Below are 16397 nucleotides of genomic sequence, written 5' to 3' on the forward strand. Positions count from 1 at the left end.
CCCATGCCCAGTGGGAATCGTTGGACCTGCTTTTCCTGGATGGGCCTGCCGTGGGCTCCTGGGGGGTGGGGGCGGGGCCACCAGAAGATTGTGCGCAGGGCCCGGGCTCCCGGCACAAGCCCCCAGAGCGAGGGAGGCCCCAGAACCAATTCCTCGGGTAGACATGGGGAAGCCCATGAGCAGTGCATGCCGGCCCTCCGGAACCGCCCCTGTTGACCAGCACCCGGACCACTGGACCTGGGGAGGGTGAGGCCGCCAACCGCACTGTGTCCACTCAGTCCTCCAGGATCGATGACCAGCGCTGCCCGCCGCCCGACGTGCTGCCCCGGGGCCCTACCATGCCGGACGAGGACTTCTTCAGCCTCATCCAGAGGGTGCAGGCCAAGCGCATGGACGAGCAGCGGGTGGACCTCGCCGGGGGCCCGGAGCAGGGAACAGGTGGCCCGCCCGAGCCCCAGCAGCAGTGCCAGCCTGGTGCGAGCTAAGGCCCTGTGCCCACCGCCAGGCCCGCCCTGCCCCCGCTCCTAGACGCTGGGCTCACAGTCACAGCCACGTCCTCCCGAGGCCATCGCTGAGGACAGGCACTGGGCATGCAGCCCCACGGCCTCCCCGACCCAGAGCAGCAGGCTCAGGCCGAGCTGCCCGCGGCGGGAGGGCGTTCTTCATCCCGGGCTGGCCCCCCATGGCCCTGGACTCGCTCCCTCCTGCCCCGCCGCAGGCCGGATGGGTCTTCGGCGTGTCGGCCCCGACCCGGTGCTGTCAGACTCCCGCACCCTCTCCCCCAAGCCCTTCTCGTTCCGTCCTGCCCTGCCAAATGTGAAACCTGCTGTCTCCCCTACTCTCCCCAAAGGTGTCTCTGAGCCTCTTCTCGGGGCCACCAAGGACAGGGCCACGTTCTTTCCCCCCAGAGCTGGTCTTGGGACGGCCACGTGGCAGGCTTCGTCCCGGGGCAGGGCTCCCTCCAAGCCTATCTCCCCACTCCTGCCCGGGCCGGAGGAGGTCTGCAACCACAGAAGGCCCCCCAGACCAGGCCGCAGGGGCAGCTCTGAGGTGCCTCCCCGCTGCAGGGGCCTTGATAGGAGCTGGGCCTGTCTGTAAAGCAGAGGGAATGGCTGGGCACGAACTTTAACACTCCAAACCCCCAAGCCAGGAAAAAGGGCAGGGCCTGGTCCTGGGGACGCTTGCTGGCAGCGGGCACAGTGCTCAGTCAGGGCGGGAGACGGCACCAGGCTCTGTGACCCTCACCCGAGGTGGGGGGTCAGTGGAAGCTGGGGAGGCTTCACTCAGCTCAACCCTGCAGAACCCCCGATATGAGAACCCCCCTCCTCCCACCAGCTGGGGGAGATGACATCACTGCTGTCTCCCCATGGGGAGGGGGCTCACAGGGCACTGAGTTCAGGATCCTGAGACTGGCAGGACCTGTTGGAGCCTGAGATGGGCCTGAGGTTGCCTGCTCCTGTCCAGACCCAGCCGTGGCATCTCCCGGGGGCCTCACCATGGCCCCACAGCCCCCAGGGCTGGCAGTTCCATCTAGGAGGGAGCCCGCTCTCAGGCTGGGATGGAGAGGCAGTCCTGGGCCCGGCGAGGTGAGCTGCCTCTGGAGGGGCAGGGCCACACCCCAGGGCAGGGACAGGTGCCCGGACACAGGGTCTCCAGGACGTAGCGCCCCCCCTGCATACTTGAATGTATGTGCGTATTTATTGCTCACATGTGTGTGCCATGTTGTCAGTGGGTCCTTTCCAACCCAAGAGGTACATTTGTTTTTCTGTTTTTTCCTGAAAAATAAAGTCGGCCAAGTGAGTGTGGTCCGTATGGCCTTAGTCCCGGGGGTGACCCAGGTAAGAGGCTGCACCGTGCGTGCAGAGTGTCCACAGATACCCACGGTCTGGGCCCTCTGAGACCTCAGAAAGATGGAGTTCCCACTGCATTTCACCACAGGGGAGCCGGGGCACAGAGGGGTGAAGTGGCTGCCTGCTGTCACCACTGACTCCTGCACCGCTACCTCCTCACGCTGCCAGCCCCTAGGGAAACAGAGCATGCTCTGAGCTGACACTCGAGTGGCCGAGGCCAGCCCCCGAAGCAGCAACCCCCAGGTCAGCCCCACGGCCCCTTGAGGACCCAGCCTGCTGCCATTCACCCTGCAGCCAGTGGGGGGAGGTCCTTTCCTGGAGTCTGATCCGGCTGGGCTCGGGGTCTGGACACTGAGCCACAGTACAGGAGCTGGGGGCAGATCGGCAGTTTTGGGGCTTGTCTGGGCGCTGCTTGTGGTGGGCAGCACCCCCACAGGGCCCCTGTCGGGGGACACACAGCTGCGCCGGGCAGTTCGGCTGCCCCTCGCCACAGCCCATCTGGCCACGTTGGCAGCCACAGCCTCTGTGCTGGTTGACTCCGTTACCGCCTCCACCTCAGAAGGGGCCTTGGGAACCAGAATCAATGTGTACTCCAGGTCCGGGGTCCCGGCCGGCTTGCGGGTGGCGGTACATGCACACAGGGTCCAAGTAACTGTGCAGGGCCTGGGACGGATCACAGCCAGGGAGGTGCAGCAGTGCCCCCCACGCCGCTGGCTGACGCATGGGACAGCCTCCGAAGGTGCGGCTGAGGAGTCCTCTTAGAGAGGCACACGGTGGTGAGGGATGCCCAGGCCAGCAGCCGTCCCCAGGAGGCAGGGATGTCCTGGAGGCAGGGGGGGCAGAGTGCTGGGAGATCAGGATGGCAAAGCCCCTTGCAGAAACCTGGCTGTGGCAGTGAGGCTGGGGGGAGGGAAGGGCGGAGGAAGACAGGGTCCAGGGGGACCTCAGGCAGAAGCTGGTGGGATGTGTCGGGCACGCTGGGGGTGGCCATAGGTCTTCTCTACTCTAGGAACGTGCCAGCCTTGGGAAGGGTGTCCCTCCAGGGCCAACCTGGGCCCAGAGGTGCTGGCACCAGAGAAAAAAGACACGGTAACATCCACAACCCAACTACTGGCCTCCATCTCCCCAACTGTAAGAGGAGGGATTGGCCCGAGCAACTCTCCTCGCTCGAATCCTGCACTTCCAGGTCCGACGGCTCGAATCCTGCACTTCCAGGTCCGACGGCTCCCTGGACCTCCCCACGTGCTGGTCCAGGCCCTCTGGAGGCAGTGAGGCACCCAAGCCAAGCCCAGCCCACTGGCCTCTGCACTTCCAGGCCCCCAAGAGACCCCCAGTCAGTGCCTCCATGGAGAAGCAGGCCTGGGTGCGGGTGGCTCAGCGAGAGGAGGACAGTTTCCACAAATGGCACAGAAGGTTCTGGGTGGGAATAATAGAGGGTTGTTGGCTGAGAGAACGGGTAATCCAGTCAAAGCCCACACCACAAGCTCGCTGGGAACAATGCCACCAGGTCGCGGCCTCCCACGGGCCGGATGTGAGCTGGCAGTCCCGGCCGGGTGGGTCCTGCTGGCAGGGGCTGCACTGGGTCCCTGTCGTGCTCAGTTCTGCCTCCACCTCCCACCTCGCCCCATTCTCTTTCCTGCCAGAGTGTGGTGGGTGATTAATGCTGAAGGTCACACTGCCCAGAACGCTTCTGCAAATAAACAGGCCCCTGCGTGTGCTCGCTTTCATCAGCACAGGAGCATCCTGTGCACAAACAAGGCTGGGAGACAAACCCCACGTGCCTCGGAGGGCCCGGGGCATCCAGAGCGCCGTCCACCAAGGGGAGGAGGCCCAGATGGCTCCCCCGGGAGGGGCCTGGAGCTCCCGACACGTGGCCACACCATAGCTGCTCGTCCTGCCTGGGCCAGCAAGCAGCCCGGTTTGCTCAGTGTCACCGACAGCCAGCGGCCGAGGGCCAGGGCTCAGGTCTGCACTGGCTCACGGAAGGGAGGCCGCCAGAGCTGGCCAGGGGGATGGCAAGGGGCTTGCAGAGGAAGGCTGAGGCTCACAGGGGTGGTGACCTGCTCAAAGTCACGCAGTGACAAACAAGAGGGGCTCTGACTCCACATCCAGCCCCCTTTCCAGGAGACTGTGGCCCCTGTGGGCAAGTCCAAGGCGACTCCGTGTAGGAGGAACTGGTGAGGCGAGAGGTCCTGCGGCTCCAGTGTCCCACCCAGCAGCACCAGGGATTCAGAGCAGTCATTCTAACTCCAGAAAAAGAAATGCCACCAGGGCCACCAGCCCCAGCATCCGGAAGTAATGTCTGTTTATTGATAGAAAACAGGCCATGTCCAGAGAGGCCCAGGGCCAAAACATCCTTCTGGAAGGCAGAAGTCCCACAGTGCTGGGAAGCACAGGGGTCAGCTTGGCTCCGTCTTGCCACGGCCCGGGGGACCCTCATCCTCACCTGCTTCTGGAGCAGCAGTAGATGTGGGAGTCCCTGCAGCCTCTAGAACAAACTCCAGGGCCCCCTCGCCCACCACACGGTGCACCTGCTCGCCTCTGGCCGCCAGGATCTCTTCGATATTTCTGGGAGGCAGGGAGGCAACAAGGTTCTTCAGGGCCCCCGCTCACCCTGCACTTCAGTCCCCTCAGGGTGCCCCATGGCCAGGCCAGAGCTGCAAGCACCAGGACCAGCACTCCTGTGGCATCAGGCCACGTGGGCACTTCAGATGCTGGCCTGTGTGCCCTCACCAACCCTGTCTCTCTGCCAGTATGTGCCACCTCAGGAACCCAGTCCTGCTCCTGCCCCCTATGCGCCAGAGGGAAGAGTCTGCAGCCCCAGGTCTGATGGGAGCACAGCCCCAGCTCCAAGGCCCAGGTACCACCAAGTGCCCAGCATGCTGGTCTCAGACCTGCTGTCACTGTTACTGTCCTGCTCAGGACCTCCCGGCCAGGCAAAGCCCGGACCAGGCTCCCAACACCACCTCCACTGCTCTCCCAGCGGCCAGAGCCCAGGCCACACCGCCTGGCCCACACTCCACACTTTGCCGTGGGCCAGCCACTCCGAGACGGCAGAGGGCAAAAAAGTACCACGCCAGAGAGACAAGACTGGCAGTGAGGGCAGAGGGCAGGTAGAGGCAGGGAGGCAGGGCCACAGGGCTGGCAAGATTTAGCAAATGAAAACACAACCCTTACTTCCGGCATACTTAAACTAAACAGCTATCTGGGGGTTATAGAAAATTCTAATTTAACTGTGTATCTTGTATTGATAAGGTGGCTGGATTGCCCAGGTGAGATCTATAGACCTCCACACTAGGGCATGGTTCCCCCAGGGAGGCCAGGGTTCTGGGTGGACTCCTGGCCCAGCCCTGGGGTACAGGCCTCACCTCTTCCCATTCAGGTCCGAGAACCAACCCAGGTTGTCCGCGATGATGTGGTGGTTCTGGCAGCCGGGGCAGGTCACAATGACCACGCCTTGGTGATAGGCCAGCTTGGAGATGCGCTTGGAGGACCTAGTCCCGCAGACCTGTCTGGGACAGGGCAGCTGGTGAGGCTGTGAGCGCCGCCACGCCCCTCCCGGGAAGACCCGCCCCTCGAGGGGTAGCTCCACCCACCTCACCGTCCAGGGAAGGCCCCGCCCCCGAGAAATAGCTCCACCCCCCCCACCGCACCCTCTCCCGGGAAGGCCCCGCCCCCGAAACGGCTCCACTCCTCCTCATGGTCCGCCTCCCCTCCTTCCCAGAAGGCCCTACACCCACCTCGCCCCAAGTTGTGGCTCCACCCCTTCCTCTGACTTGACCCCGCCCCCTGCAGGAAGGCCCTGGCGGGCCGCCTCTCCCCGCAGGCTGTGTAGCGCCAGGTGCGGGTCTGTCCCCGATTCCGTGCCGCCGCGTGCCCACCTTGCAGGTGTAGACGAGCTGGTAGTGCGCAGCCTCCACGCGCCCCAGAGCCGCCGCGGGCCCCGGCCCCGGCTCGGAGCTTGAGCGCCGCCAGCCCCAAGCCCAGGCGCGCCGCCTCCCCGCGACCTCTGGACGGGCCCCGCGGCCCCACAGCCGCCTCACGCAGGGCCCTCGGGACTGCACGCGGCTCAGCAGCCTCGGCGCGCCGCCCAGCACCGCCCGCAGCATCCCGCTCGCCAGCTCCGTCAGCCCCGCCCTGCCGCCATCTTGGAAGTGGGCACCAGGCGGAAGCGGCCTTCCTGGGCTTCCGTCCTCCGGGTTGGGGTCGCGCTGCGCTCGGCCGCCCCCTGGCGGCCTGATGGGGCCCTGCGTCCACGTGCAGCTCGCTGCCGGAGGACACCGAGGCCCCGCAGCGAGGAAGGACGGCCGCGGGGCTGCGCGCGAGTGTCCGAGCGGGAATGCGGGTCACCCGTGCTGTTTATTTATTTAAGCTGCCGTGTTTTCTCACACTTCTACAATGAATGCATGTATTGTGTGTTACATGGTGAAATAGACCCTGACGTTACACAGATGGCGTGTGCATGGGGGTGGCGAGCACCCGCATGGCCTCCTCAAGCTGAGTGCCGCTTAACAAACAGCCCCCAACGCCAGGCTGCCCGGCTCAGCCTTTCAGGGCACCAGATTCCTCCTTCCAGGCTAAGCCAGCGACGGCTCGGGGGAAGTCTGCGCCCCAGGGCGTCGGCACCCCCAGGTGGCGGGAGGCCGGGCCGGTGGGTGTGCCCTGGACGGGGCCTGCGCTGCCGCGGCTAGGAGCCCTCAGTGTCCGTGTTGTCGCTGCCGGTGGTCTCCTGGTCCGCCTCCCCCTGCCGCCAGCCTTTCTGCATCTTCCGGAGGGCGCGCTTCCTGCGAAGACACAGGTGTCTCAGGCGCAGACCCGGCTGCAGCTCCCCAGCCCGTTTTGGAGAAGCCTGGGGGCCGCCCGCCTACCTGCGGTAGTTCTCGAAACTCTCCTTGAGGCGCCGCCGCTCCTTCTCAGGCGGCTCCCCGCTGCTCAGGCCTGCGTCCTGGAGAAGGGGAAAGGCTTGGGCTCCGGCCGGCTCCCCTGAGGGCACCCTCCCTTCTCTCTCGCACCCCCACTGGCCCCGGTAACTGCAGACTGGTGGGGAGGCGGGGAGCTCAGACAGCCTCAGCTCAGCGCCAAGCTCGCCGCGCTTGGGACCTGCCTGTACCCGGGGAGTGAGCCGGTGTGGGTAGCCTGCATTTCAGATGCCAAGACACAGGCAGGAGGCCAAGCCACGCTCCGGCCTGGGCTCCTGGCCATTGTTTCTACAACAAAGCCCGAGGTAGTCCTTGCTCTCAGGACTCCTGTGTTCACCTACTCAGGGTTGACGCCGCATCCACTGTAAAGTCCCCAAAGAAACCAGGACCAGGCACGTCCACCTCCAAGCCCCCCGAAGCTGCTGCAGTACCCAAGAAAACAGGGGGATCCACTTCGCGCCCCAGACAACCGCACCCCAAGCACTGAGGGCTTGTGGTCACCCCTCAGCCGTCGTCGGGGCCACTGCAGGGGGTGCCTAGGGCGAGGAGCCACCCTCCCTGGGATCGGCCACCGTGAGGCCCACAGCTGGGGGGACCCCACCCTGAGGAAGCCTTACATGGGGGGTCCGTGAAAGCTGTTCCTGGTGCAGAGCTGCAAAGGGCTGTTCCGGGCTCCCCGCACCGGCCAGGCATCCTGGAAAGGAGAGTCGTGCCTGTGGGGACTGCCCACCTGCAGGGCCACGTACAGCAAGGGTGCCCCACCCCTCCCCGGCATTGCGGACACCTTGTGGGCCTGGTGGGATCCCCACATGGGTCCAGTGTAGACTCTGCCTTCTGTAGAGGAGACTGAGGCCTTATGGCCTCCCTTGCCCATTCATTGCTCCAGGATGCCGCCAGATGCCAGCCCAGGCCCAACGCTCCTGCCAGTGACCATCCCTCCCCGAGGCTGGCTGCCCCCCAGGCAGGAAGGCCTCCCAGACCTCAGGGGAGCTTAAACCCTGGCCTGAGCAGCACTGTCCCCCATCACTCCAAAGCATCTGTGGGCATGGCGGCCCTGGGGAGAGAGTTGGAAACAGCTACAGTGGCGGGGGCAGGGGTACTGCACAATTGGGAGAGAACCTTCAGGTGGCTAGACCCCCTCAGAACCCGCCAGGACCTGGGCAGACCAGGGGTCAGGACCCTTGGGCAGAAACCATGTATGTCCAGTCTCAGCCCCGCTGTGGGGAGGGCCAGGCCGGGGCTGTCCTGGCCATTGGCAACCCCTCCTTAGAGCCAGCCCCTCCCCTGCTCACCCTCGGACCTTCATGCCTGCCCCCACTCCTGCCACAGCCACCCAGGGAGATGGTGGCAGTGCCTGAGCTGGACTCCCGGGTCTGCTCGCCTCTGTGCCTACATGGGGGCTTGGCGTCCCCAAGTTCAAGTGTTCTGGGCTGCGGCCAAACGTGCTGGTCTTCACTTCCCCATCTGCGGCTCCTCCTTCCCCTTCCGCCTCTGCTTGGAGGCCACAGCCTGGTGCTCGGGAAGCTCGTCCAACTCCCACGCAGCCTCCCAGGGCCCCTCTGCTGGGTCCTCCCCGACTCCCACCTCACACCACCTTCAGAGCCAACACCTACCTCATCACCACTATCCGCTCCTGGGCACTCGGGGGCTGCTCCCAGCCAGCCACTCCAGTTCTTCCCCCAGAGAGGCACAGGGGGCCTGCCCTGCCCCCTAGAAGCCCCCACCACTGCCTTACCCCCACTGCACCGGGACACAGCAGGCCCTTGGCCACCCCTGCATTCGGCCCTGTCCCTCAAGCCACGTGGGGCCCCGTCTCGCCCCACTTTCTAGCTTTGTACCCCTGGGCATTTGCTCATCACCACCTCCCTCTGCCCAGGAGGAAGCTTGGAGCAGCCGAGACAGTGGGCCTGCTCACCTCTGCACCCCAGGGGGCTGCCCAGAGGGGCCCCACACTCTCAGGACAGTGGGCCTGCTCACCTCTGCACCCCGGGGGGCTGCCCAGTGGGCCTGCTCACACTCTCCACCCCAGGGGACACTTGTCCCACCAGCTGGGCCCCGGGTTCCACTGGGCTCTGTAGTTTGTTCTCTGGGTGACCTTGGCCATTTTACTTATCCCCAGCCCTAGTTTCCGTCTGTGGGGTGGGGGTTGTGGGGGCTGAGACAGGCATTGCGGCACGGGCTGCCTGTGCTGAAGATGGGCCTCGCTTGGGGCAGCCGGGAGGCCTCCGGGTGCACTGCCGTCCCCACCTTACCTTTGTCCGAGAGCTGGGTGTCCTCCAGGTCCTGGGGGAGCGAGAGCTTCCGAAGAGAGGCAAGATGTCTCGTTAGGTCACCCCCCAAGGACTGGACCCGGCCACACTGCCCACCCCAGCCCTTGGCCCTCAGCTGGGTGCGGCCGTTGCCATCACCCCCTGCACAGAGCTTCTCAGAGACTCAGGTGCTCAGCAGACGGATGTGGGGGAGGCCAGCCAGGAAGGTCCCGCCATGAGGATGCAGGAGCTGGGCACTGTCCATGCCTTGCCTTACCCCTTGAGCCGTCGGAGGCCTTAGCATTTGGCCACCTGCTCTTCCTCCACCGAGCCCAGCCCACTGAGCAGGGCCACGTGACGGGCAGTGTGGGGCTGTGCCTGGTGGCGGCTCAGCCAGGACCCCAGGTGAAGGAAGGCCAGCCTCGTGCCGGCTGGGGTCTCACTCACCTCCTGGGAGCTCCTGGGTGAGCCATCCTCCAGGTCAGAGCTCTGTGGTCATAGAAAACGGGGTGGGTGGGCTGTGGGGGCAGAGGGCTCCCCAGGCACAGGGTGGGCAGGGCACAGAGCGGGATCCTCCAGGGAGCCCTGGGCATGCCCTTAGCCACGCCAGGCCCCCTCCATGCCCAGAGCAACGTGCTAGGCTGCCTGATGGCCAGGCCCAGCACCCACCCCGGCCCTGCAGCCCCATTTCCTGCTGGGGCCCTGAGCTGCTCCTGTGCCCTCACCCCACTGCGAGGAGGGGTTCGGTTAGGTGGGGGCCCGTCACAGAGGAGGGTTGGGTCAGGAAGGCCCATGTTCCCCCGGCCCTGCGTCCCACCCGCTGGCTCCCCTCCCTGCCCCAGGTCCCAGGCCCACCAGCACGAGCGTCTCCAGCTGCTGCCGCCTGAGCCTGCCCTCCACGGCCAGTAGCTGCGCCTCACGCTGAAACACCTGCAGCTGCAGCTCATCCGCCTTCTCACCCAGCTCCCGCACCTGCTTGCGCAGCGCGTCCTTCTCCTGCAGGCCCCGGGCATGCTGCAGGTGCAGCTCCTCCCGTGTGGCAATGGCCTGATGGGACAGTGCAAGGCCGACCCTCAGTGAGGCCCCCAAGCTCGCCCTGGGCCCTCGGCCTGGCTGCCCAGGTCCGAGCAGAGGCCCCGGAGGACGTCAAGCCGCTGGGTGTGGAGGCTAGCCACAGCCCCTCCCTTTATGTGCTCTGTGAACATGAAGTCAGCATCTGAGGGATTGTAAAGGTGACAGTTGTCCCTGCTGCCCTTCTGTCTCCTCCCAAGCCTGCACCCCCGGTGGACACAGCGTGTGCTGTGCACCGGCCCCCCCAACACACACACACGTGCACATTTGATAAATTTTGGATGCGGCTTGATATGGAGACCCTGACTGTCCATGGCTAAAACTCCTTCATGAGCGCAGCACTCTTCACCACCCCTGTCCCCACTGCGGATGCTGAGGTAGGTACAGGAGCGAACGTGCAAACATGACGGGGTGACCACCCCTGCAGCCGAGGCTGGGAGGCCCTCACCTAACACCTGCCGCTGGACTGGAGCAATGGCTGGCAGCTTCCCTAATCCCTGGCCAACCTGCTCCCGCACAGCCCCGTGGGAGCCCTCGCCCTGGGAGCCACACCAACCCCCATGGGGGCACGACTGGATCTGCCCTTTTTTCCCCATCTTGGGGTGGGCCAGGCGCGAGTGAGGCTGTGGTGGGGCCGCGCAGGAGCTCTGAGCCTGTGCTGCTCTCATGGTGGCCAGGGCTTGCTTTATGGCCCCAGGGGTCTCGTTTTAAGGTTCCTGATGTGGACAAACTGCCATCCAGAATTTCGCCGAAGAAGCAGTGGTGTCCATTGGAGACAACCTCCAGGATGGGACTCGGGACGGGGCATAGGAAGCAGACACAGCCCTGCCCCGTGATGCTCTATCCGGCTCACAGCATGTAGCACTCGAGGCCTTGCAGGCCTCACTCCGGTGGCCCAGGCTGGAGTGCAGTAGCGCAGTGGTGACTTGCTGTAGCCTCAGCCTCCTAAATAGCTGGGACCACAGGCATGCACCACCACGCCAATTTTTTTTTTTTTTTTTTTTTTTTTTTTTTGAGTTGGAGTCTTGCTCTGTCACCCAGGCTAGAGTGCAGTAGTGTGATCTCAGCTCACTGCAACCTCTGCCTCCTGGGTTCAAGTGATTCTCCTGCCTCAGCCTCCTGAGTAGCTGGGACTACAGGTGCCCGCCGCTACACCCGGCTAATTTTTATATTCTTAGTAGAGACGGGGTTTCACCGTACTGGCCAGGCTGGTCTTGATCTCGTGACCTCAAGTGTTCCACCTGCCTCGCCCTTCTAGAGTGCTGGGATTACAGGCATGAGCCACCATGCCCGGCCAATTTTTGTATTTTTTATGGAGTTGGGATCTCACCATGTTGCCCAGGCTGCTCTGGAACTCCTGGGCTCAAGTGATCTGCCCGCCTCAGCCTCCCAAAGTGCTGGGATTACAGGCAAGAGCCACTGCGTCCAGCCAAGTCTTTTTTCAAGATTAAAAAAAGCTACTGGTAAAACAAGACAGAATGTTTTCATAAAATCAAAAAGATATATAGATAGATAGGTGATAGATAATAGATAGATGATAGATGAATGGATGATAGATGATTGATTGATAGATGATTGAGAGATGGATGATAGATTGATAGATAGATGATAGATGATTGATAGATAAATAGATAGATGATAGATAGATGGATGGTTGGATAGATGGATGACAGGTAAAAGTCTGTAAGGTGGAGCCGGAAGGTTGAACACGGTTTTCCCTGAGAGCAGGCTGGGGTAGGGAAGTATTGACTTCATCACTGTTTACTTTTTTTTAATGTTAAATATTACTTCTGTCATTTAAAAAGCAGGCCAGGTGTGGCAGCTCAGCCTGCAACTCCAGCGCTCTGGGAGGCTGGGGCCGGAGGACTGCTTGAGGCCAGTAGTTTGAGGCCACCCTGGGTGACATAGCAAGACCCCATCTCAAAAACAAATAACAAAGATTAAAAACTCCGTGACAACTGCCCTCAAGGGGTGTGGCCCTGTGCACCCACCCGTGAGTGGGGTGCTTTGCCCGCCCCGTGAGGTGCCCACCTGGTCCCGTTCAATGGCAACCTCCTCCATCTGCAGCAGGATGGCCTCAATGCGGTCCTTGTACATCTTGGAGTCTTTACGCAGGGCCAGACACTGTAGCTCGAACATTTCCTTCTCCTCCATGCACTGCAAGGGGCGGCAGCTCAGCCCCCACAGGCTTGAGGCCCCCCATTCTGGCCCTTGGGGTGTACTCGGGGCAGGGGCTCAGGAGCATGTGATCAGGCCAGTTGGGATGTGGGGGGAGGCCATAGGAGTCCCCAGGCCCCACCTTCCAGGCACGGAGTGGGCGGAGCTCAGCCCACCCAGTGTGGCTTGGCCCCCAGGAGCCGCGTCGCCCTGCCTGCCCTCCTACCCGAAGGCGTCGGGCCTCGCCCTGGCGGAGGTCCTTGCGCAGGGAGAAGATGGTGTTGGCCTGCTCCTGGTGGTCCCGCAGTGCCTGCCGCCAGTCATCTTCCAGTACCTGGATGTAGGGGCTGCTCCTGTCCAGCTTCCCCTCCTGAAGGGGGCAAAAGGCAATGGCCTGGCTGGGAAGGCCCCGGCTGTCCTGCCCAGGCTGCACCCGCCCTGCCTGCGGCCCCACCTGGACGGAGGCCTCCAGCTCCTGCACCCGGGCCTGGAGCAGGGCCTTCTGCTGCTGCAGCTCCCACAGCAGCTCCTGGCTGGGCCTCTGCTCCATGGCGTGCCTCAGCTTCAGCGTGTGCTTGCGCTCCACCTTGCAGTCGTCCTCGGCCTTCATGAGGCTGTGCTTGAGCCGGTCAATCTGCGGAAGGTCCGGTGAGCCCAGCTGTCCCCTCCAGGTGGTGACAACGGACCCACGGGGCCACCCCTGACCGCCCCAGCCTGCAGACCCCACCAGGCCAGGCAAGGGGGGCCTGGTTCCCCGGGGGGCAGTGGGCGTACCTCCAGCTGCAGGTCACGGTTCCGCATGAGCGCGGCGCCCTTCTCCTCGCTCTGGCGTGCCAGGCGCATGGCCAGGTCGTAGTTCTCCTCCTTGCAGCGCTTGAGCTCACGGCTGCCGGCCTCGCACTCCTCCTTGAGCCTCTGCACCCGCTCCTGGTGCTTGCGCAGCAGGCTGTCCTTCACCCGCAGCTCCTTGATGAAGTCATCCTTGGAGCTCAGCAGCGCGGTCAGGTCCTGCACCTTCTTCTGCAGCTTCATGACCTCGGTCATCAGCAGCTGAGTCAGGCCTGACTCCCCGGACGCGTCTGTGGGCCGCGCCAGCATTAGACGGTGCCTGTGTTCCCCGGTGGCCCAGCTCTATCACGCCCTGCGCTGTGGCAGGAGCTCAGGGCTCCTAGGGATGGGGGCTGGGCAGAGGACCCAGCACCACTGCCCGCCCCCACCACCGCCTTCCCCGTCACTCACCGATGATCATGGAGAAGACACGGGCCGGCTCCTTGCCCGTGACCTTCTTGTACAGCTGTGGGTAATAGAGTTCCAGGCTCTCGAGGAAGGCCACGTAGCCCTTGTGGCCGGTCCGCTGCAGGATGTCCAAGAGCACGCCTGCGGGCCAGAGGGGCCTAACTGGGGGCGGGGCACAGGCGAGGCAGAGGGCTGGGGTGGGTGGGCCCGGGGGCAGGGACAGGTGGAGGCTGGGATGCAGATGAGGTGTGCTGTGGTTTGGGTCGTGGATGAGGCACCCTGTGGGTCTTGGTACTAGGCTGGGGACAAAGTGCTGTCCACCCATCCCTTGGCTGTCTCAGGAGCCCCCGCTGTGGTGGGAGTCCCACTGCCCCTCTTGGCAGCACCGAGCTGGCAGGAGAGGCTGGGGGATAGGGTGGCCATGTGCCAGGGTTGAGGTTGGGCCTCACTGGGAGGCCAGGGGCAAAGCCAGGCGGGGCTCTCCTGGGGTCGAGGGTCAGGGTGGCAGAGCGTGCAGCCACCTCCAAGCGGGCTCCTTGGTTGGGTTTGGGGCCTGGGGCCTGCGGGGCAGCACTGACCCACTTTCCGTTTGCGGATGACCAAGTTGGGGTCACTGAGCACCTGCTCCTCATCGTCGGGGTTCAGGACCTTGCACTGCCGCAGGTAGGGCGTGATGCGCGAAGGGTCGATGACTGACGTGAGCATCACCCGGAAGCCCTCCAGGACGCTCCAGCACTCATCATCGTTCTCGTAGTCCGACATGGCCTCGCAGGCAGGCTGGGGGGTGTGGGGCAGCCGCTGAGAGTGACGCCGGCTCCTGCCCCCACCCAGGCCCGGCTCCCGCTCCTTCTCAGACGCTGGGCCAGGGCTCTCGTCAGGGCTGTCGAGGGGGTCAGCCCAGGGGCATCCAGGAGAGGTACCCAGCTCCATGTCCCATCCCCATGCTGGATCCCCCAGGGAGGGAGCAGAGACACAGTGACCCGCTCCCCGCCAGACCAGCCGAGGGCCCCTCCACAGCCTTTCCCAGCCCCTGCTCCTGCCCCTTGGCCATCCGTGTCACCCAGATATGCAGCGGGGGAGACACAGATGGGGTCTGAGAGAGGAACTGCCTCCACGGCATGACTCGCCTCTGGCCTCTGCCTCCTGGACACTCCCACCACGCCCTGGAGCCTACAGGGGCAGCCACCTCCATGGGTGGAGGAGCTGTGGGCACCTGCCTGGCACTACGGCCAGCCCAAGCTGGGTGAGAGCAGGTTGGCCAATGACCCTCCCACTAGGGCAGCAGCTGGGGGAGCCGGTTCTGGCGGAACTTCCCCATTCCCCTGACCGACGCCTGCTCACATCCCGCGCTGTGCCCTCCCTCCTCCATGGCCGGCTGTTGATGATGCAAGAGTGGCCACCCAGCCCTGCTGCAGCTGCCAGGGTCGCTGCACTGGCCGGGAAGAGCTGCCCACAGGAGCGTGCCTCTGTCACTCCCCGCCGGCCCCGCAAGCTGGGAGGGGCTGTCGGTGTTGCCCTTGGCTGGCCAGGAGTGCTGCTGTGCTGTTTTCTCCAGGTTCTTAGGTGCCGGGCACCCGTGAATCTCTGGACTCTTCTCCTGCCCCCGATGAGGCCCGACCCCCATCCCACTGGCTGAAACAAGAGAACTACCCATGTTGGGACCAGCCACTGCTGTCCCTTTCTGCCAGCGCGGTGGAAGCCTCAGCCGCTGAAAGCCACTCCCTCTGGGACTGGGGCAAGGCTGGGAACAGCCACATGGTCCTGCCTCCCACGCAGGTCCCCGGTCCTCAGCCTCCAGCCCCACTGGGAAATGCTGGTTTCCTGCCTAAAGGAGCTGGGTCACTACTCCTGGAGACACTTGGTCTTTTGAAGTGTTTGGTCTTTTGAAGAATTTCTCAACTTCCCACTGTACTTTGTCACCCCATTCAGGACAGTTTTGACAGACAAGGGGCTGAATAGAAACACCGGCCACACAGCGGACAGTCCTGGGAACACTGGGCCCCTTTCCTGCCTCCCCAGCCTGAAATGCAGGGTCCCACCTGCCACCGTAATGCCACTGAAATGAACATGTCTCCGCCCAGTGGCCATGAAAGGGATGGGGCAGCGCGGCGGAGGCTGCCTGGCTGCCTGTGGGAAGCCTCATGCTGCTCTGTGGGGATCAGCGCCAGGATTCTGAACGAAGCCGGCGCCGACCTTCTTGGTCACTTTTCAGAAAAGTACCAGACCCACCCACCTGAGGGTCTTCCAAGGAGCCACCTGCACGGCAGACGCACCAGGAGCCTGGGACGCGGAGCCTCGGGGAGATGCTGCCTGGGGCTGCAGGGAGGGAGGAGCGTGCCGGACGCCTGTGCACTTCCTGATGGCTTAACTCCACAGTCCCGCCGGTCCTCCCACAGGGGGACAGTCCCTGGTGGCCTGCCTTCTGATTCGTGCAGCCCAGGAGGCCCCGAGAGGCAGACGGAAGTGGAAGTCCTCTGCCCTCCACAGGAAAACTGCTCTCAGCCCTCCCAGCCTGGCCGGGGGCCAGGGGTCCTGAGAATGCCCCAGAGGCCCAGCCCGGGCACCTGGCAAGTAGAAGAGACAGCAGAGACCCCCAGGAGGCTGGATGAGGCCAGACCGCACCCAGCCGCTTTGACCTGGTCATAGGTTTCTGGAGGCTTCTTCAGGAGGGCATGCTCTGCCCTGTGCGGACACCCTTGCCCTTGCCGGCATCTCAGGACAGCGGGGCAGGGCATGTGCAGGGGGGCACACAGCCACACAGCATGCCCAGCACACGCCTTGGTCATGAAAGGGCTGCAGCCCACCTTATGGAGCCCAGGAGGCCACTGCAGCCTGCCAGGGGCCATGGCACCGGCCACCACCCAGCTGCACACGGGGGAGAAGTGTCGCTCGATATCATTATCCTTGTCACGAGG

General features: G+C 64.1%; 3 protein-coding genes across 8 annotated transcripts in view; 1 reads left to right on the forward strand and 2 right to left on the reverse strand.

Moving 5' to 3' along the window:
* The window catches only part of LOC105471924 (G protein signaling modulator 1), a 44418-nt gene extending 42617 nt beyond the window's left edge, over positions 1 to 1801 (forward strand). For all 4 annotated transcript variants that reach the window (XM_071078623.1, XM_024789793.2, XM_071078626.1 and 1 more), the window contains one exon: positions 279 to 1801. In XM_071078623.1, the coding sequence (XP_070934724.1) occupies positions 279 to 485 (207 nt within the window). In that variant the 3' untranslated portion in view covers positions 486 to 1801. The remainder of the gene's footprint in view (positions 1 to 278) is intronic.
* Positions 1802 to 4138: 2337 nt separating this feature from the next.
* Positions 4139 to 6125, reverse strand: LOC105471927 (DNL-type zinc finger). Its single transcript, XM_011724757.3, has 3 exons — positions 5732 to 6125; positions 5219 to 5358; positions 4139 to 4418 (listed from the first exon to the last, which is right to left on the reverse strand). The coding sequence occupies exons 1-3, from the start codon at positions 5957 to 5959 to the stop codon at positions 4250 to 4252; spliced, it is 537 nt and encodes a 178-aa protein (XP_011723059.2). The 5' UTR covers positions 5960 to 6125; the 3' UTR covers positions 4139 to 4249.
* A 64-nt stretch (positions 6126 to 6189) lies between these two features.
* LOC105471929 (caspase recruitment domain family member 9) lies at positions 6190 to 16366 on the reverse strand. Of its 3 annotated transcripts, none has more exons than XM_011724764.2 (13): positions 15716 to 16366; positions 14061 to 14259; positions 13486 to 13623; positions 13021 to 13325; positions 12701 to 12880; positions 12473 to 12616; positions 12121 to 12246; positions 9874 to 10065; positions 9466 to 9507; positions 9022 to 9067; positions 7387 to 7463; positions 6719 to 6795; positions 6190 to 6634 (listed from the first exon to the last, which is right to left on the reverse strand). In XM_011724764.2, exons 1-13 carry the CDS (start codon positions 16124 to 16126, stop codon positions 6538 to 6540), a joined length of 2034 nt encoding a protein of 677 aa, XP_011723066.2. In that variant the 5' UTR covers positions 16127 to 16366; the 3' UTR covers positions 6190 to 6537. The 3 variants fall into 3 exon arrangements, 2 of the variants coding, with proteins under 2 accessions (XP_011723066.2, XP_011723067.2); XM_011724765.3 differs by having other exon boundaries at positions 6197 to 6634; positions 15756 to 15834; XR_981405.2 differs by having other exon boundaries at positions 6564 to 6634; positions 6719 to 7191.
* Positions 16367 to 16397: the final 31 nt, after the last annotated feature.

Source organism: Macaca nemestrina, chromosome 14 (assembly GCF_043159975.1).
Source record: "Macaca nemestrina isolate mMacNem1 chromosome 14, mMacNem.hap1, whole genome shotgun sequence".
Lineage (NCBI taxonomy): Eukaryota > Metazoa > Chordata > Mammalia > Primates > Cercopithecidae > Macaca > Macaca nemestrina.